Source organism: Chionomys nivalis, chromosome X (genome assembly GCF_950005125.1).
Source record: "Chionomys nivalis chromosome X, mChiNiv1.1, whole genome shotgun sequence".
NCBI classification, from domain to species: domain Eukaryota; kingdom Metazoa; phylum Chordata; class Mammalia; order Rodentia; family Cricetidae; genus Chionomys; species Chionomys nivalis.
The window spans coordinates 130,744,563-130,765,551 of record NC_080112.1 but is presented as its reverse complement, the minus strand read 5'-3'; the positions used below and the strand labels follow the sequence as shown (position 1 = coordinate 130,765,551).

At 42.8% G+C, this 20,989-nt stretch overlaps 1 protein-coding gene across 1 annotated transcript in view; it reads left to right on the top strand.

The window, feature by feature from the left end:
• Ace2 (angiotensin converting enzyme 2) overlaps positions 1-16,479 on the top strand; it is a 49,022-nt gene extending 32,543 nt beyond the window's left edge. Inside the window, exons 11-18 of the mRNA XM_057759983.1 lie at positions 1,104-1,202; positions 2,629-2,751; positions 3,182-3,354; positions 5,316-5,374; positions 8,399-8,496; positions 10,768-10,884; positions 13,834-14,028; positions 15,659-16,479. Coding sequence (XP_057615966.1) covers positions 1,104-1,202; positions 2,629-2,751; positions 3,182-3,354; positions 5,316-5,374; positions 8,399-8,496; positions 10,768-10,884; positions 13,834-14,028; positions 15,659-15,767 — 973 coding nt within the window. The 3' untranslated portion in view covers positions 15,768-16,479. The remainder of the gene's footprint in view (positions 1-1,103; positions 1,203-2,628; positions 2,752-3,181; positions 3,355-5,315; positions 5,375-8,398; positions 8,497-10,767; positions 10,885-13,833; positions 14,029-15,658) is intronic.
• The last annotated feature ends 4,510 nt before the right edge of the window (positions 16,480-20,989 follow it).

Here is a 20,989-nt window from a genome sequence, read left to right as displayed (position 1 = left end):
AAAAACCAAAAAAAGGAAGAAAAAAATGTAATTAATTAGGGTAGTTTCTAATGTTTGTGTATAAGTGAAGCTGTCCCCAAAGAATCAAAGTTGTCTGCAAAATTGCAATAATAAAGGGCAAAACTATATTCCTTTTAAATAATGTCTAAAAATAAAGCCTATATGGCTTCTCTTCCCTTTTTCCCAACTGTGCTAACTTTCGGATCCCTGTTAACTTATTTTAAACCAACTTGGAATCAGACCTCCAAAGTAATCCATCACTGTACTGATTGCTCATTTGGCCATTTGCCATTCAGAAGTGCAGTTTCTCCTTAGTGTTCTGGCATAGTATTTAGCATGAGAACGATAGAGATAATTGAGACCCAGACTCAGACTCTAGCTCATATCTCGGTGGTAAGGAGTTTACATGTGAAAAATCACAGCATAGGAAGAGAAGTGGCAGAGATTAGAGACAACGCTAGAGACAATGTACGAAAGTAGAAGGTGGGCTCAGAGGTAGAGAAGGGGGAGCAACGAGAAAGGGACCAGGATGTGATAATAAAGGATTGAGGATGATCAAAGATATTACATGCATTTATGAGATGTCATGGGAACCAGGATTTTATGTAACTAATAAATACTAGTAAAAGGCAAGAGAATAAAGTATTACTAAAAGAAGACCCCGAGTCTAAGGGAGCGTAAGAGTTTAAGAGCATTGCCCAGTGGGTGACAAGCTCCACAGAAGGGGACACATTGGAATTAGCTTTGAAAAAAATAAGATTTCAGTTTTACACACTGCTGACAGGAACACAGAAAGTGCGGTGCCTGAGAGGAATGGATAGGGTTTCCCCTGCATATTTATAGCCATACAGTGTTCTTTATGGACTCTTTAAACTCTGGGTTTTAAGGAGATAGCTATTTTCCAATGGTGAGTTTTGGTTGAATTAAGGCAACAGGAGGCAAACACACAAGAGGCTTTACTTTCTGGTTTTTACATTTTTTTATTTCAATTGACAACCCATTTCAATATAAATACTATTGCCAGGTGAAACTGCTCTGAGCTCTAGCTCCCTTCTCATGGTGGTCTACCCCCAACTGACACACGCTTCCCTTTTCTTCCGAAGGCGAGAGATTGTCGGTGTGGTGGAGCCTCTGCCTCACGACGAAACATACTGTGACCCTGCAGCTCTGTTCCACGTGTCTAATGATTACTCGTTCATCCGGTAAATGACAGTCCTCTCCTCTCTGTTGAGCATCTGGTGTTTACAGGATAGCCGAGGCTAATAACAAAAGCATAAATGGCTCAATGAAGTGACAATTACAAGCCTTTTCTATCTACCTCCTACCGCAAGCTTAATGTAGATGATCAGTTTCAATTCAACGTAATGCAACTTGATGTTTTATTGGGTTAAGTGGACTTAGCTGAGACTTTCCCCTCATTGTTAAGGAATGTCCTATTTTGCTTTGTATTGCTGGGATAAACACCATGACTAACAGCAACTTGGAGAGGAAAGGGTTGATTTGGCTTTGTTCCACTCGCAATCCATCACTGAAGGAAGTCAAGGCAGAAACTTAAACAAGGCAGGAAACTGGAGTCAGGAACTGAAGCCAAGACCATGGCGAACACTGCTTACTGGCTTGCTCTTCATGGCTGCCTTAGTTTGCCTTCTTGTAATTCACAGGACCATCTACCGATGGGTGCTACCTCCTCCCATGGCCTAGGCCGTCCCACATCAATCATTAATCTAGAAAATGTTCCACAGATTGGCTCCAGAGGCCAGTCTGATGGAAGCATTTTTTTTCAATTGAGGTTCCTTCTTCTTCGATAACTCTAACTTGTGTCAAGTTGAGAAACAACAACAACAAAAATTAGACATAAAGCAAAGAAAAACCAGCCTACAATTCACAATCTCAGAGATCCTAGACAGCAAAGAGAACCCTAAGAGACATATACTTGGATCTAATCTATATGGGAAGTAGAAAAAGACAATATCTCCTGAGTAAATTGGGAGCATGGGGATCATGCAAAAGGGTAGAAGGGGAGTAGGGAGAAAGGGAGGGGAGCGGAGAAAAATATTTAGCTCAATAAAACACAGTTAAAAAAAAAAACCCAACCAAGCACAACAGGACCATTAGGTAAAGCAGAAAAACACTTTTAATTCATCTTCTCATCACCAGTAGAGTTTACTATACATCAAAAAAGTATTTTATTATTGCTGTTGTCTATTTTGTCTTTTGTTTGAGACAGAGACTTAACTACACGTCCCAGGCTGGCCTTGAACTCATGATCCTCCTCCCCTAATGCTGGGATGCAGGCATGTGTGGGCCTCACCTTCTATATTTGTAAAAATGGGAATTTTACTTACCTGGTGTCAGAACCAGCTTGCCGTCATTTTATAGGAAAGGGCTATAAGTCTGTGACAACCCACGGCAGAGTAGCCACGCTGCTCTATCATCAAACATATGCAATGAAAATAACATTTGGTACATGTGAAGAGGTCATGTTGGACTCCTGCTACAGGAAGACTTTTAGGCAATACCTCTGGGGTTACTTGGGCCAGGAATGTAAGTATCCCCCCAGATCTGTGACTCTGTGACAGCAATAAAACATGAGCCTTCTTTTTGTTTGTTCCTTTCTCACTTGTACAGATATTACACAAGGACCATTTATCAGTTCCAGTTTCAAGAAGCCCTTTGTCAAGCAGCTAAACATGATGGCCCACTGCACAAATGTGACATCTCAAATTCCACTGAAGCTGGACAGAAGTTGCTGTAAGAATTGCCTCAAAATGCCGAGCATCTCTTAGCACCCTGTATTATTCATTGCCACGTCTATGATTTAATTTAGTTTATTTGCCTTCTCCCACATCTTCCCCCCCCCCCAAAAGAAACAATCGGACTTCAGAATTTCTCCAACCAACCAACCATGAAATAAATGTTTAATGTGGAACGAGATGGGAACCTAGATCATGAGATGCCAGGATAGGTCACCTCTTGGTCCCTCTGTGATAACCACACGGCTCTCTTTTGAGCAATTGGAAGGAAAGAGAAACTGAGTCTTAGATCCATCTGATAATATGCCTTATTTTTTTAATCCACCCAAAGAAAATGCAGCCCATTCCAGGAAAAGAATGTAGAGTGTAGATGAGAAGGTGTGCCCAGCTGCCTCAAAATGATCCAAACGCTGTCTTTTTTCCTGTAGCAATATGCTGCATCTTGGGAAATCCGAACCCTGGACCCTAGCATTGGAAAATGTGGTGGGAACAAGGAATATGGATGTAAGACCACTGCTCAATTACTTCGAGCCGTTGTTTGTCTGGCTGAAGGAGCAGAACAAGAATTCTTCTGTGGGGTGGAACACTGACTGGAGTCCATGTGAGTTCACAGACTGCGCATGCATTGTGCATTGTTGCTTGTTTGCTTCGCTGAGTGTCCTTTCTATAGCCTCGCGGGGGCTGTGACACAGCTGAATCTGTCTTCCCTCTTCAGGAGTTCTTTTTTTTTTAATTTTTATTCTTTTTTAATTAAAATTTCCACCTGCTCCCCGTTTCCCATTTCCCTCCCCTCCTCCCAAATATTGCCCCCTCCCCCCACTCCCCTCCCCCTATCCCCACTCCTCTTCTCCTCCCCCCACACCATTCCCCCTCCCTCTCGATACTGAAGAGCAGTACAAATTCCCTGCCCTGCGGGAAGACGAAGGTCTTCTATCTACGTCCAGGAAGGTGAGCGTCCAAACAGGCTAAGCTCCCACAAAGCCAGTTCATGTATTAGGATCGAAACCTAGTGCCATTGTCCTTGGCTTCTCATCAGCCTTCATTGTCTGCCATGTTCAGAGAGTCCAGTTTCAACCCATGCTTATTCAGTCCCCGTCCAGCTGGCCTTGGTGGGCTCCCAATAGATCAGTTCCACTGTCACAGTGGGTGGGTGCACCCCTCGTGGTCTTCAGGTGTTCTTATCAGTCTCACGTTCACAGTAAGAGTATAAGACTCTCCTACTGCCCTTGGACGGTGCTCTTTGCCCTAGTTTGCTTTCTGTTGCTATGAGGACCATAACCAAAGGCAACTTAGAGAGGGGAGGGTTTCTCTCAGCTTACAGCTGATTGTCCATCATCAGAAACTCAAGACAGCAATGTGGAGGCTGGAACTAGAGAGGGGCTATGGAGGAACACTGCTTACTAGCTTGCTCTCTCTCCATGGCTTGACTCGGCTTGGCTTTTTCCTGGACCACCTGCCCAGGAGTGGCATTGTCCACGATGTGCTGGGACTTCACACATCAATTATTAGTCACAAAAATGCTTCACCAGCCAATAGGATGAAGACATTGTTTTCAAATAACTATAGCTATGTCAAGTTGATAAGAACAAACGGGCCAACCTAATTCTTCTGAGACAAACACTGTCACCTGCATCATGGTTAGACCCTGAGTTTCTGACAGTTACTTTCTTTAAAACTTTGCTTGCTTTGGTGTCTTAGAACCCTCTGGAGAGACTTAACATGATTTTTAGTGAAGCTATTATCAATATATAAATATTGTCTGGCCAGTTGCATAGCCAAATAACATATCATGCTGTTTCCTTTCTTAAGTGACTTGTTTGTATAAGAGTTTCAAATCACCTCAGCTTTTGGCGTGCATATTTCACCATCAAGCAGAGCATTGATTGATTACCAGTTAGTCCCATCTATCTATTCTTCTCAGCTCTATCTTCCTCCCTTGAAACTTCCCCGTGGCGTCTCACATACTCCTATCTTAATACGGACCATAATTGTCCTTCAGAGTTATCGCCTGGTTCCTCCAGGTTGAATCTTGTTTCCTGGGTTCCACCTCTTCTTTCCAGGTTTATATCTTGTTCTTTTGTAGAACAAGTTCCAATTGGCTGAGTAAGTGATGTTGGTGTACAGAACCACGCCATCCCCAAAGTGGCTTTAACCACAAACCACAACCTCAGTATCATTTTCTTCACACCTCTGTTGTATCGGAATCCCAAGGTCTCTCTCTCTCTCTCTCTCTCTCTCTCTCTGTCTCTGTCTCTCTCTCTCTCTCTCTCCCCCTCCCTCCCTCCCTCCCTCCCTCCCTCCCTCCCTCCCTCCCTCCCTCTCTCCCTCTCTCCCTCTCTCTGCCCTGTAATCCCTTCTGTGTACACACCCACATAAAGCAGTGACTTATGGTCCTCTCAGAACGCAGTTACCAGTTTCTCATCATTTCTTATTCTGTAAAAGCTGTGTCTTTACCTTAAAAGAGGCCTATCACTGTCACCTTAGTGCGATCTTGGGAAGGGAAAATAAATGTGTGGTCAGTCTGTCATGTAAACCAATTGCCTGAAATCTCTCTTTAATCAGATGCCGACCAAAGCATTAAAGTGAGGATAAGCCTAAAGTCAGCTCTTGGGAAAGATGCAGTGAGTATTCTGAATGGTGATTCCGGTTTTCTTCACAACAGTCTCTTCCCTTGAAATCCCGTTTCAGTGTGGCATACATGAAGAGGGGCCATATGGTTCTCTTAAAACTATAATCCTCACGTCTCACCTTCAGCTGACTCCTTCTCTCCCTCCCTCCCTTCCTTTTCTTTGTAACCCATCCCTTACTGGATAGACATTGCCTGCTTTTCACTTGTTACCTTGAATGTGTTATGAAGATCGGTGCAGAACCATCTGTTCTGATCCTTAATTAGCAAGCACTCACCTTCCCAATGACTCTTGGCACCATGACTTGTATTCAAGGCAAGGTCACGGTTCTATGCTAAGGGCTTATTTCTTTTCTTAGGTTTTGTTTTCTTAATCATCTACATTCTATTTTATTAACAGTATGGTCAGTTCGTGTGCAAAACCTTCCAATCTGGAAGCTTGGTCAGAGTGTAGCATCTCGGGCCCCATCCCTGGACCTGCTTAATCAGGACCTACATTTGTAAAGCCTCCATTGATTTATGTACATAGTAACGACTGGGAAACTCCTATTCACCAAGATTTGGGCGTTACAAGTTTTCCTTTGTTTGAGTCTGGATCTAACAATGCAGTAACAGCTGGCCTGGAACTCACTACAGACAAGACTGACTTTGAATTCCCAGAGAGCCTCAAGAGTGCTGAGATTAAAGTCCCACACCACCACACCCACCCTCACTAAGAGATTTTCAATCCGGAGCTGGGGTGATGGCTTGGTGGCTAAGAATACTCATGGCTTCGCAGAGGACTCGGATTTGGTTGCCCGTACCCACACGGTGGCTCACAGCCATGTTGTAGTCCCAGTTGCAGGGTTTTGTGTTCTATTTTGATCTCCCCAGGCACCAGCACACACATGGTACCGGCAAAACACTGATACACATAAAATAAATACATTTTAAAAATGTAAAGACTTTTTAAATCTCCTAGAAGTTCTAAGTATAGCCACGTTGAGAACCATTAACTTAGAGATGCAGTTTAGGGTGACAAAATATTTTATAGAAACTCTTATTATTTATACCTTTAGCTATTGCTCTCCCCTGAACACCCGTCTCACTTGTTCCAGCTCTGGGAAGTACAAACTTTTTCAAAAAGACAATTTTGTTAGTATCTAGCCATTGTACAAAATGAGTTTCGTTGTGAGAGTTTCCTGCATTCACATAATTTTCTTTGCCCATAACTCACCCCTTTAGTTACTGGCTTCCCCACCCACCTGCACTCTTGCCTTTCCTCTTTCCAAATGGCCCTCTTCTCAGTAATAGCTTTGATTAGCAAAGAGGAGAGGGTGTGTTGTCTCAGATAGATGGGATCAACAGCCGGGGCGTGTCCCGGAAACCTGAAAGCTTTGCAGGTTTAGAAGTCAACCTGGGACAATCAGATAAAACAGTCCAATGTACTCCAGAAAGGTGTTGGGTCATTGTAGAGATCCAGAGATTCAGGTTCTACTTCCTCATTTCCGGAGAAGTTAAATATTTCCCAAGACTTGAAAAATAACTTTGCTAAATAAGACACCATATTATAAATAATACATGCATTAAAAATTAAAACAAAAGAAAGCAATTATTTTTATTTTTTATTGAAAATCGGTTCTTTTCTCATACGACATATTCTGGTTACACTTTCCCCTCTCTATACTCCTCTCAGTTCCTCTCCTCCTGTCCTCCCCTTTCTGTCCCTGAATTGAAAAGAGTAGGCGCTGAGAAAGCAAGTGTACAAACACAAGCCCATCGCTACTCCACTCTGAGTTCGCACTCTTATGTCTGAATGTGCATTGCAGGCCCACAAGAGTATCTCTCTTCACTTTGATTAGCTCCTCCCTGGCCTAAGACATTGAAAGTGCTCCTGGCAGGTCAGGAGAGGTAGCAGATCTTTCGTCTGGGCATTTGAGGCAATGTTCCCTTTTTACAAGACTTTGCAGGTGTGACATTCGGAAGCCAAGTTCTGAGTGAGATGCCCACTCGGAACTCATATGCAGTAGGGCCAGAATGTCTGTCCTGTTTAAGCCATTTCGTGGTGCACATCCACTGGAGCTAAGGCATCGTTTTCAGAATTTACCTTTTAACTGTTTTAAACTATGGAAGTACCGGCCAGAAAATTACTAGGAACAACATTACCGTACCCTTATTACTATTAAAAAATAAACTCCATCCTTCACATATCTGGGCAAAACCATCCTTAGGTGAAAACAATTCTTTTGAGAGCTTTTGTCTTGCTTTTCTCTAAAAGAAAATGAAATTCCCGTGTCATCCATTGATCTCTACTGCCACCTACTGGAGGAAATATTGAGTGCCGACACCTCTACTAGGCTGTGCACACAACCCCAAGCTATTTTTTTTTTTTTTGAGATCCCGTGTAGCCCAGGCTGGCCTTGAAGTTGCTCTGTACCCAAAGTTTGCCTTGAAGTCCTGATTCTCTTGCCTCTACCTCCCTAATGCTGGCATTACAGTGCATGGTTCAAATAGCTGAGAGCTTACCAAAACAGTAAATGCTAGATTTAGTTGCCTACCTAATGCTGACATTTCATGCATGGTTCAAATAGCTGAGAACTTATCAAAACAGTAAATGTTAGATTTAGTTGCCTACAACATACGGATAACCCACGCAAACCCCACAGTGTTGGGCTGTCTCCCATCTATAAACCTATACTTGGGGTTCTTATTTCAATTTATATCAAACCAAAGTGGTGGGTGCCATGATTCCTGAAGCAGGGAGGATTTCCTGACCAGCAGCCTTAGTTCCCGGGGTGGGGCTGGGGGTTTAGTAGATAAACAGACTCTTGGAGTCTCATCTTAGATGGCCTAATCAGAAACTCTTCTTGTAGAGTCATTAGTCACTTTGAAGCTTCCCACTACCAAATGCTGATGTGTGCTCACATTGGAGGGCACAGACTTGATGGCCAGGGTCCTTGGAATAGTGACGAGGAGCCCCCAGTTTCCCTTCTCTTTTGGCCCTCCCCCACTGAGTGGTGTCTTTCTTCTGAATTTGCAGTATGAATGGAACGACAACGAAATGTACCTGTTCCGAGCATCTGTTGCATATTCCATGAGAGTGTATTTTGCAAAGAAAAACCAGACCGTTCTTTTTGGGTGAGTTGATCTGCTAGGTCCTATAAATAAAAATTCCCCTATTCTAGAGTCTGAGGAGATATGCTTAATTTGTGTGTGTGTGTGTGTGTGTGTGTGTGTGTTTCCCGAGATGGGTTTTCTCTGTGTGACAGTTTAGCTGTCCTGGCATCTGCTTTGTAGACTGTTGGGAGGAGGCTACTTGTTTGTTTCCCGGTTGCCCAGACTCCCGAAATAATCACACAGAAACTATATTATTTAAATCACTGCTTGACCGATCACTGAAGTGTATTGCTAGCTAGCTCTTACATCTAGAATTAACCCATCTCCATTATTTTATATTTTACCATGAGTCTCATGGCCTACTGGCAAGATTCCAACTGACAGTTCATGTCTTTCCCCTCTGGAGGCTCTATGGTGTCTCTTTGACTCTGCCTACTCTCTCTATACATGTATATATCTTCCAGTCTAGCTATATTTCTCTCTATATATGTATATATCTTCCAGCCTGGCTATATTCTGTTAAGCCATTGTCTGAAAGCAGCTTCTTTATTAACCAATAAAAGAAACACATATACAGAAGGACTTCCCACACCAGTAGACCAGGGCTGCACTCAAACCCAAAGAGATCCTCCTGCCTCAGACTCCCTAGTGCTGGGATCAAAGGTGTGTGCTACCACTGGCCGACACCTGTATTTGCTCAATTCTTTGACAATTTTATAAATGTATATATTGTGTTTTGTGTTCTCTCATCTGACTTCCACTGAATCCTTCCTTCTCCTACTCTTGTACCTCTTTATTGTTTTTTTTTTATATTTATTTGGGGCCACTGAACTTAATTAGGGTTGCGTGCATAAGCATAATTCAAAAATTTATTTCACATTTGGAATTTGGACCACTTCCTTTTAGAATGCTTGTGGTTTAACTTGTAGATAGCATAACAAGAGTTGCTATTAAATCTCTCTCTGTGTCTCTCTCTCTGTCTCTGTCTCTTTCTCTCTCTTTCTCTCCATACACTCTCACCCTATCCTTAGAAGTAAAAGAGGGGGGAAGACATTTCTGATTTCTGCCTTCTGTAAGCTTCTTCAGGAGAGAGACCGCAGGGAGAGAGGGACTTGTAAATGTGTGCTATGGCGGAAAGCACAGGGTCAGGACGAGGAAAGGGGCTGAGGAAAGTTCAGCTTTTACCGAGTTGGTTAGAGAGTACATCACTAACCTTAAGAAGCAGAAAAGCCAACAATACAGACAATGGGAGAAAGAATTCAGCTAGGGGACAAAGGCACAAAGTCCGACGAAGCACTATCCATTGCCTGCCAGAGGCACAGCAAGAAGGTCATTGTGGGAGGAGGAGCGTCTGCTAGTGGGCCAATAGGTGATGTGATCAGGGCAGTGTTTGCGCGGGGTAGCTGGGTAAAAGGGAGCAAAGAAAGTTCATTTGGGCCTCAAGACCATCCCATGGCTTTTGCCTTTTATTTTGAGAAGGTCAAGTAGTCACTCAAGAACCATAGATGGCCACATGATCTTCCTTAGGTTTTTTACTAGCGCCACTCTGGTAGCTTTGAGAGCCTGGCCTTGTCACATGGTGTAGTGATTCCGACTTTTTGCCTTCGTCCAGTGATGCCACCCCCCACTTTGCTGAGTGGGGCCAGGCTAGAGAGCATTAACACCCTGTAGCTATCTGTGACACTGAGATATCACTGTCCACCGTGCTGCCTTGCACACTCAAAGGTCACCAATGATTCACTCTTGATTCTCTTGATGCTCTCATGGACATGAAAAAGAACGGAACAGATTTGGGGTTTGGGGGTAGTAGGAAAAAGCAGTACCAAAAGTTGGTATTACAACTTTTTGTTTGTCTGTTTTGGTTTGGGGGACAGGATCTCTCTGTGTATCTCTGGTTGTCCTGGAACTCACTCTGTAGACCAGGCTGGCCTTGAACTCACAGAGATCCACCTGCCTCTGTCTCCAGAGTGCTGGGATTAAAGGTGTGCGCCACCATGCCCAGTGCACTGGGGGTGGGGTGGGTGGGTGTTTCACAACTTTTATGCAGTTAATTTCATGTGCTTTGGGAAGTATACAGTTCTTTTGGCCACATCATCCCCCTGTTTGCCCTTGCCCTGCCCCGCCCTGTACCTCCTCATCCAGGAACCTCACTCTCATCTCCTTTCTGCCATGGCTGGGTGGGGGTGGGGTGGGGGAACGGGATGGGACAACTTCCTTTCTTTTTTGTGTTCTCTCATTAGGAAAGAAGAAACGTGTTTCTTTTCTTTATTTCTTTCTCTTTTTTTGTCATAGGGTGGAAGATATACGGGTGAGTGATTTGACCCCAAGAGTCTCCTTCAACTTCTTTGTCACTTCTCCTCAAAATGTGTCTGACATCATTCCTAGAAGTGAAGTGGAAAACGCCATCAGGTGAGTTCTTACTTTCACACAAACTATTTAAAGGTGGAGGGTTAGCAATTGCAGCAATAGCTTCCATTTAGTGCACTCTTTTTGAGTGCTGGACATCATTCTACGCCATGTACATGTTTTACCTCATCTCAAAACTTGGGTGGTGGTTGTTGTTTGTGTGTGTGGTGTACATGTAGGTTTGTGTGTGAGTGGGCACACATGGCATGGGTACATATACAAAAACTGGAGGTTGACATTAGGTGTCTTTTCTGATCTGTTACCTCTTGGTGTCGCTAAATCTGATGTTGATTAACTCAGCTGGGCTGTCAAGGGAGCTTCAGGGATATGCCTTTCTCCCCCAGCCCCGGCACTGGAGTGGATAGGGACTGGGTGCTACCACACCCAGCTGTTTTATGTGGGTGCTAGGGGTCAAAACTCAGGTTCTCAAACTTGTGCAGCAGGCGTTTTGCTGGTGGAACCATATCTTTGGGTGCACAAACTTGGGCTTTAGTTCTGTTGTAATCCAGTAGCAAGAGACTTGTTTTGATTGGAGACGTCTCCTGGTGCAGGTCCTTGAACAAAGATTTAGGCAAACATGGTTTATTTGGGAGGCAGTGCCAAGAAGCACCAATGGAAACTGTGGACAGGAGACAGAGAAGAGAGTAAGATGAGAGTTCAGACCTGCCAGGCAGCTCTGGGAAACTGTAGAAAGTGCTCCGGAATTGCCTTGCTGGAAGGCTGAGGGAGCTGGGCTATTTACCGCTTCTCACTGGTCATTGTCTGAGAAATGATTCCGGGTGATATTCATTCCTTAGTCTCTCTAGCTTGGCAATGGTTTCAGGCAAAGGGAAATCATTTCTGGCTAAAGGAAGCTTGGTTGGCATGTTTGGAAGGTGCAGAAGGGAAATGGGCACACACTGCCACCATTTGTTACAGGGACATTATGAAAGATTTATTGAACTGCCCAAAGCAGGAAATAAGGCAGGCAAACATCAGGTTCCTTTGCCATTGTCTCCCAGGCTGAGAGAGGAATTTACTGCAGAGCAGTGATTATCCAGACGAAATGACTTGTCCAGTTTGCCTCAGACATTTTAGATGAGATAGATGGAAGACGGGTGGTTTTCTTTGTCATTAAAAAAAATGACAATAAAAAAATGCTGCAGGTGGTGGAGCACACCTTCAATCCCAGCACTCTGGAGGCAGAGGCAGGCGGATCTCTGCGAGTTCGAGGCCAGCCTGGCCTACAAAGTGAGTGCCAGGACAGCTAGGGCTCTGTTACTCAGAGAAACCTTGTCAAAAAAAAAAAAAAAAAAAAACAAACAAACAAAAAAAACTCCAACTGTGCCCACCACAAAATGTTTAATAAACTTCCCGTACCTGGCATCTCACTAGGTGGTGCACTTGAGCTACACCAGGAATTCTATTGAACTTTTAGACCTGCTGGATAGGGTGTGCCTAGAAAATCTGGCCTGGTTGGGGTGTGTGACTGAATCATGCCCAGAGATTCAGTCTCCTCCTCCAAAAAGGCAAGTATCTACCTTAGACAAAATGCTGGCCTGCTCTTCCTGGATCCCCAGCTCTAAGCTGCAGTGATCCTCAAGCTTTCTTTTCTAGCAATGACTCTTCTAGAATGTCTGGAGAAACTCTTGAAGTTGCCAGGGGTTTTGGCTAATTCTATGCTGGCTGCTTGTCCTCTATGAAGGAATTGGACCGTCTCACATGAGCCACACCCATAGATAGAAGGCTGTGATGCTGGACATTTTAGTCTACAAACCAGAATGTTCCACCATTGTACTGTTTTTTTCTTTTTTCCTAAATAGTCTTCATCTTTTTGACTCCACCAACTTCAGCCACTTGTCTCAGTGCTGGAGAGATGCAGAGGTCTCTTTCCCATGTTAGTCCTTGATGCTACTTCCCAATGTCAGTGCTTTTTGTTTGGAAAATTCCTACGGGGATTTGGGTATTGGACATGTTTCATTTATAAAAGAGGGGCATTCAGTTATGCTTTTCTTTCATTTGCTGGAAATTCATTTTAGATGCACTCTGAAAGCTGAGAAATTCTTGCCAAATCCGCTAACTTGGCCTTTGGAATGCAGTACTTACACATGAGCAAACAGCAGCCGTTTGTTCATTCCTAAAATTCCTCTACATAATAAAATCTATTGTTATTTTTGGCTTTTCATTGCAGGGTTTCTCTGTGTAGCCCTGGCTGTCCTGGAATTCAGTCTGTAGACCAGGATGCTCTAAATCTCACAGAGATCTACTTGCCTCTGCCTCCCGAGTGCTGGGATTAAAAGTGTGCACAACTACCACCTGGTGAAACCTATTAATTTATATGACAACTTTATTCTCTTAACAGTTCAGTGTGTGTATGCCTGCGTGCTTATAGGTGTGCTACACGTGAGCAGTGCCCATGAAGGCAAGAAGGCATCAGAGCCCTTGGGACTAGAGTTATGGGCACTTGTGAGTTGCCCAATGTTAATGCTAGGAGCCAACCCAAGTCCTCTGGAAGAACAATACAAGCTCTTATAGAAGCTCTCCAGCCCCCTCATTTCTGAATTTCTGACTCAAGTATCAAATGAGGTTGTTTATAGACCTAATTCAGGTTGCTTGGTATGTAAGATAAGTGACTATCAAAAGTCTGTGTTTTTCCATTGGCCCGATCTACATCGATTTTAGTGTTATTTTGGGTGTGTAATTTGCATGGCTTTTTTCTTTAAGACAGTGTCTTGCTATGTTCCCTCAACTATCCTGGATCGTGCTATGTGGAGCTATTTGTGTCGCCCCTCCCCCCCTTATCTCTAGAGCGTTGGCTTTACAGGCAGGTACCACTGCGCACATTCTAATTGGACACGCTCATGATAAGCCCTACTAGCCGCTTTGGGGAACTGTGAGATAAAGAGGAAACGACTAGGCTGAAGTTCATTTGGTCTAAGCCTTCTCTTTCTTATATTCTGCTTTCGCAAATAGTTTGTGTAGGAACCGCATCAATGATGTTTTCAGCCTGGATGATAACAGCCTGGAGTTTCTGGGGATTTACCCAACACTTGCGCCACCTTACCAGCCTCCTGTCACCATATGGCTGATTATTTTCGGTGTCGTGATGGGGCTTGTGGTGCTCGGCATCGTCACCCTGATCTTCACTGGGATCAGAGGTCGAAAGAAGTAAGTGTCTTTTTCTTGCCATACCATAGCACACTCTCTACATAGGCCAGTTACCATTCTGGACCCTTATCTCCCTGACTATGCTGATGTGTCTGTCCCTTAGAAACTTGGAAGATGTAGTGAGCATGTTGCCTTCTTAGTAAGGTCATAGGCCGGATGTCTAGCCTGGGAGTTATTGGCATGCTGTTGTAACCACCTAACCACCGTGTCACCTCCCGACTCCAAATGCAGTAAGAGTTTGTCCTCACTCTTGAGCCTTGCTTCATCCCCAGAGGATGGACTGAGGCAGGGTTTGAACTGTGATGCCGCCTAAGAATGACCCCGAACATATGCTTTAAACTACTACTCTTTACTTTCGTTCTTTTTTAGGTAAATTAAACTTCTCATCATTTTAGTTCACGGCCAGGCACCCTCTAATATTTTTCTAGAGCTGTGAATTGATTGAGGGTTTTAATCACCAGAGACCTGATTTCTACTTTTGTGTTACGAGTATATTTTTTGTCCGGCTTGAGAGAGAATTGATCTTTGTTGGACTTGTTAAATAAGTTAGTATTTGGGGTCACCTGACAAAATTTTATGCATGTTTTAAGTTGTTTAAACACCCTCAGTTGGATTTTTACATGGACAAGTGAGTGTATTTTACTTAATTTTCTTTAATACAGAGATTTTTCAATTTTACCAAATAGCTTCATATGAAAAATTGGGGCTGTAGAAATGGGTAAAATCACTTGCCTCACAAGTATAGACAACTGACCTTGAATGCACATCACCCATATGAAAGTCAGGTGCAGCAATGCAGTAATCTGTATTCCCAACACTTTTAAAGGGGAGGGGAGGCAGAGGGAGTCAAAGTCCTAGAAGTCCGAGGACCAGTTAGCCTGGTATGCACCACAGAGAAACAACAAAGAGACCCCATCATCTCAATCATGATGGGGGTTGAGAGTCAGCTCTGGTTATTGTCTGTTCTCCACACATCCACGGCAGCATACAGGAATCCACACTTACACACGTGAACTCACATACATGTATACACATGCACATAAAACACTTCCTAGGTAGTTCATTCACATGGTTAAAAATTTCAAAATGCAGAGGGATCATCAAGTTCCTTTGCCATTCTTTGCTTCCGAGAATCCTTTCTAACAAAGTTATCAGTTTTTCATATATGTGAAGTAGGCACCACATATTTTTATTTCCCTCCTAGGATGTTTTAGAGATATTTTCCGATTATTTCCAGATTGGCTGTACAAAGCACTTCCTTTTCTCCTGATAATGTGGTTTCCCATTTTGTAGTAATGGACTCTTCCATGATTGCCAAATGTTTGTGTCAATAAAAAAATATGGGAAATTTCTTGTGCATGCTAATGCCTCTGCAAGACAAATCTTTGCACGTGAAAGGCTGGCTTAAAAATCAACATGGACTTCTGATTTTAATCAATACTTCTGAACTGTCCTCACAGAGGCAGAATTCATGTATACACATACTAGCAGTTTATGAAAGTTCCCTTTTCTTCATCTCAGCATCCTTAGCACAGGGTGCCAGCAAACTTTTTGATATTCATCCATTTGGTCAGTGTGAGTGTCTTTCTAACATCACTTTATTAAGGTGACTTTGTTTTTTACTTAACAGGAAAAATGAAACAAAAAGAGAAGAAAATCCTTATGACTCTGTGGACATCGGTAAAGGAGAAAGTAATGCAGGATTCCAAAACAATGATGATGTTCAGACTTCATTTTAGAGTTGTTTTACGATATGTAATTGCTAGCATCATAGTACACAAAATATGAGATTATATACATGGCATTAGCTATCAAAACTATGGTCTGCTCAGTAAAAGTTGTCCGAAGAGCATCTGACTTGAGTGGGCATCTTCACTGGCACTGTTTTCAGTATTTATTTCTGCCTTAAGACTCGACATCTCTTCTTTTTATCAATAGAGATGTTTATACTAGAGTAAAAGAGGGAAAGGTGTCTTTGGCCCCACAGTCTGTCCAGGGCTAATGGAAAAGAAGACACTGTTGGGTAACTGGAGTTGGAAGATGAGACGATGTGTCTTGGGAGCAAGCATTGGATTTGGTATGGAATCTGTGATGTGAACCAGTGGAACTGCTAAGGTTGAGGATGGTGCGCACTGTCCACTTTGATCCATGTTTGACAGATGGTGGGTGTCGTGCTCTGTGGCCTTGCATTAACTTACTTCAAGTACTGTAGCCATTTGTTCACAGTGATACTTGAAATGGTTGTCCTTTCTTTGGTGGCACAACTTCAAAGGAGATAGAAGCCAGACAGCAGGTAGAGAACACGACCTTTCCTCTTTCAAACTGCTTGATCAGCATCTCCCTAACAATGCACAACTAGCATAGGGAATTCCACGAGCCCAGAGCATGCCTGATAGAAACTTGCTTCCATTATTCGGGAACTGTGGAGTCAAGGGAAACTCCAGCTGAATATTCGCCCTGCGAAGTGGGTACCCAGTCTCTAAAATCTTTTGTATGCTCTCGTAGTGTCTGAGCAATGATGGCCACAAAGCAGACCTCAATAAATACTTACTAGATTTGTACACTCCTCTGCTCTTATGTGTGCTTATGTGTCTGTTAGTTTGGGCTTTCATGCTATGGACTTGCCATCTTGGACCAAGAAATTATAAAATCAGTTCAAAAGATTTGTGCTCAGATTGTAAACACTATCAGGTTAGGAACCAAAAACTTAACATTTTTATTTAATATAACAGTACTATCTACCTGAAGATTGATTAAAACTATATTAAATAAGTTATCGTGTCTGACATACTATATAGAGACCGAAGTTATGTTAGAGCGACTCTGTACTTGGTAAATTTGATGTGATCATGGTAATGGGCCACCGATTCATCAAATCAAGCAGAACCATTGGAAACTGTTTAGTATCTTTCCATTTATATGATATACAGGTAGCAAAGACAGAGTGTCTTTGCATGAGAGCCATGCCCCCTCCAGTCGAGCTTCCATATCATCATCTGCCTTACGATCTTGCTTCTGGGGCACCAAAGAATTGCATTTCTCCTTCATTTACATTCTCATTTTACTGACACCCTGTTGTCTTGTGTATGTCCTGTCTAATATAGGAAGGCCTTCTGCAAGCTATTATCTAAACGTCCCTTGTAATTGCCACATTCACTTTCTGAAGCTGTCACTCTGTTTTTTTAGTTCAACACTGTGCAAAAATAATCTTCATAAGAACTAATTCTATCACCCAACACCTTCAAAAGAGCCTTTTCATTCGTGGTAAAGCACCCATGGGCACGTGACACAATCTCTAGTTGTAACATGGAAATTAACTGCTCTCACCCCAAATTAATTTTTCCCCAGGTCAGTCATCATTCTGCCCACCAGGTGAAAGCCGTGGTCCTTCTCCTATGCAGCAGCATCCTCTGAGAGGACAGAGGCTGTACAAAGGTGGTCCAGTACTGGGACTTAAGATAAAAGTTGACAAACTGTCATTCTTGGGCCAAACTATGCCCAACCCCTTGAGTTAAAAATGAGTGTTATATTTTTTAGTTGTTGGGAGAAAAGTAGACTATTTCATGGCACAAAAATGATATGAAATTCAAATTTCATTGTCCATAAATGAAGTTTTATTGGTACACAGCCATGCCCATCAATTTTCATATTATATAGGGCTGCTTTTGTTCTACAAAGCTGAGCTGAGGAGCTGACTTAGAGAAGCTATGGCCCACAAAGCTTTTCACAGGCAAACATTGCTGACCCATGGGCTATAAGGAAGCAACGATGTTTATGTAAAAGAGCAATTGGAGTTCAGAGAACCAAGGGACATTTGTTTATTAAATCTAAAGCATTTCTTTCCTGGGAGTTTAATATTTAATAGACAGTAGAGTTGGTAAAAGAATAATGGTGTCAGAAAGAGCAGGTGCCAATTTGCACTTGCTTGGTGTTTCTCAATGCCTTATTCTCCCTCTTGAGGTCCATTTGTTCCTATTTAGTAAAGTAGGGCCTTAGGCTTAGGAATCATTGCGGAAGAGGGGGAGGGAAGGTTGTCAGAGCCGTAGGAACAGGGAGTTTCTGTGAGATTGCATGTCTGCAAGAAAGGTCAGAAGATAAACTCACAAAGTCTCACCAACATGGCTGCCTAAATACGACCCGAACAAGGACACACTACCACTGCTAACGTGGAAGGGAGGAAGCTTATGAAGCCTCAGCCCTAGACAAAGAACTATAGGAGACTAAGGAATGCTGAGAGCAGAGAAGAGTGCATTCAATACCAAATGGTCAAACCTAAAAACATATATACAAGCCAAATTATATACAACCTGTTCAGCCTATATAATTTGGCTTGAATATATGTGAATACAAACACACACAGAGTGAGAGAGAGAGCACCCACCACCAACAACAACAACATTCACCACCACCAACAACAACAAAGTAAAATTGCTATGAAGTAAGGGAGGTACATGGGAGGGTCCGAAGGGAGGAAAGGAAAGGAGAAATGATGTAATTATAATCTCATTTTTTTTCAAAAAGGTAAGGCCTTAGGTCCAACCTGTCTTCCTTGTACGCTTACTTCCAAGTCAGAATTGAAACTGAGAAACTACCATATTGGAATCTTGCTTTATTAGCTCAAGCACATATAATACAATTTTTCTAGACCCATTGACTTGTATCTCACTTTTTGCAGACCAGAAATGGCTCAGCAAGACTACTAAAGCCCGCCTAGCAAAGACTGTCTCTGGATTCCTCTCTTCTTTGCCATTTGGGAATGTGTCTTATCACATCCTCTCCCCTTGTCTGGCTTCTGAGAGTGTAGAAAGACTGTGGGTTGAAGATTAGGAAAACAGTTGATGCAAAACACACTTAAGCAGCATTTTGAAAACATCATGCAAGCTTTAAAATAGCACCAATGTTCTTCCTCTGCCACTGCCTCTCATAAATGTACGGATTTTCTCACAGGTTTCTAGAAGTGACTTAAATTCTTGCTTGGCATGAGTTTTGAAATCAAGCTTCAAACAAGGCTTCAGTTTCATTGCAAAGTACACAACTCTGTCTGTATTGTTTGCATCTTTAACAGTATGCGCTACTTTTTAGAAATGACTTTTTAAAAATCACGTATGTAAAAAAGTGAAGGCAACAATCAGATAATCTCAAGAGAGAGGCAGAAATAAAGGTTAAGAATCTATGGAACATGGTATACAATCACTCATAAGTGGATTCTAGCTGTAAAAGGATATTGAGCCTGTATAGTTCATGATCCTAGAGAAGCAAGGTAACAAGGTGAACCCTAAGAGAAACATACATAAATCCACCTGGAAAGTTAAAATAGACAAGATCACCTGACAAAATTGGGAGCATAGGGTTGGGAGGAGGTAGGGAGTGCAGAAGGGGAAGAGGAGGAGAGAAGGGGAGGTGAAGAACTTGAGGGAATGAGATATTCGAGATAGAGGAATGACAGAGATGAGAGCCAGGAAAGAGATATCTTGATTGAGGGAGTCATTATGGGGCTAGCAAGAAACCTGGGACTAGAGAAATTCCCAGGAATCCACAAGGATGACCCCAGCTAAGACACTAAGCAATAGAAGAGAGGGTGCCCGAACTGGCCTTGCCTTGTAGTTAGACTGATGAATATCTTAAATGTCACGATAAAATCTTCATCCAGCAACTGACGGAAACAGCGTTAGAGACCCTCATTGGAGCACTGTACTGAGCTCCCAAAGTCCACTTGAAGAGTGGGAGGAATAAGAATATGAACAAAGAGGTCAAGACCACGATGGGGACACCTGAGCTAATGGGAGCTCACCAACTCCAGCCGGACTGGGAAGGAACCAGCATAGGACCAAACTAGTCCCTCTGAATGAGGTTGACAGTTGTATGGCTGGAGCAGACTGAGGGGCCACTGGCAGTGGCACCGGGATTCATTCCTACTGCATGTTCTGGCTTTTTGGAACCTATTCTCTTTGGATGGATACCTTGCTCAGCCTAGATATGGTAGGGAGGGCCTTGGACCTTCCCCAAAGCAATGTGCCTCACCCTCTCTGAGCAGTGGATCAGGAGTGGGGGTGGGAGATAGGTGGAGGGAATGGAAGGAGGGAGTGGGAACTGGGATTGGTATGTAAAATGAAAAAAAAATAGTTTGTTTTCTTTTCTTTTTTAAAAAAGAATCTATGGAAGCGGGGCTAGAGAGATGGCTCAATAGTTAAGTACACTTCCTGCTGCCGATGGAGACCTGGGTTCAGTTCTGAGAAACCAAATGGCAGATTCTAAGTGTCTGTAACTCCAATTCCTGGGGATCCAGCAACCTCTTCTGGCTTCCATTGGCACCAGACATGCACATGGTACACAGACATATACGCAGATAAACACTTGTACACAAAAAATAAAATAATCTTATATTTTAGAAAAGTCTATGGTACAGGTTCCTGATGTACAAGACCCCAGAAAGCAGGACAGGCTGCCTGGGCAGGTTGTGAAGGAAGGGTTCTGTCACTTGATCCCTTTTATTTCTTGAGTAGGAAAGAACTTGGCACACAGAAAACGGTAAATAAAGGAATGAACGTATAAATGTCCTAGTGGTTATTTGAAAAGTGGCATTTCATTATTCACCCATTATGCACTGAAATTTGTATGCCTCCATTAAAGATAGATTACTATTATCCTATCAATTCTCTGCTGAAAATAGTAAAATCATTAAGGAAACGTCAAGGAGGAAATAAGCAAGGGAGACATTTGAGATCACTGGTTGGAAAAAAAATGGCTGGTGGTATGAGTAAAAAGTAAGAATATCAGTGGTTAAGAACACTAACTGCTCAACTAGAGGACCCTGATTTGATTCATAGCACCCATATGGTGGCTCACAACCACTTGTAACTGTGATTCTAGAAAATCAAACTCCCTCTTTTGGCTTCTGTTGGTACCACACAAATACAGTGAACATACATACACATAAAAATTATGAAAATTTAAAATACTG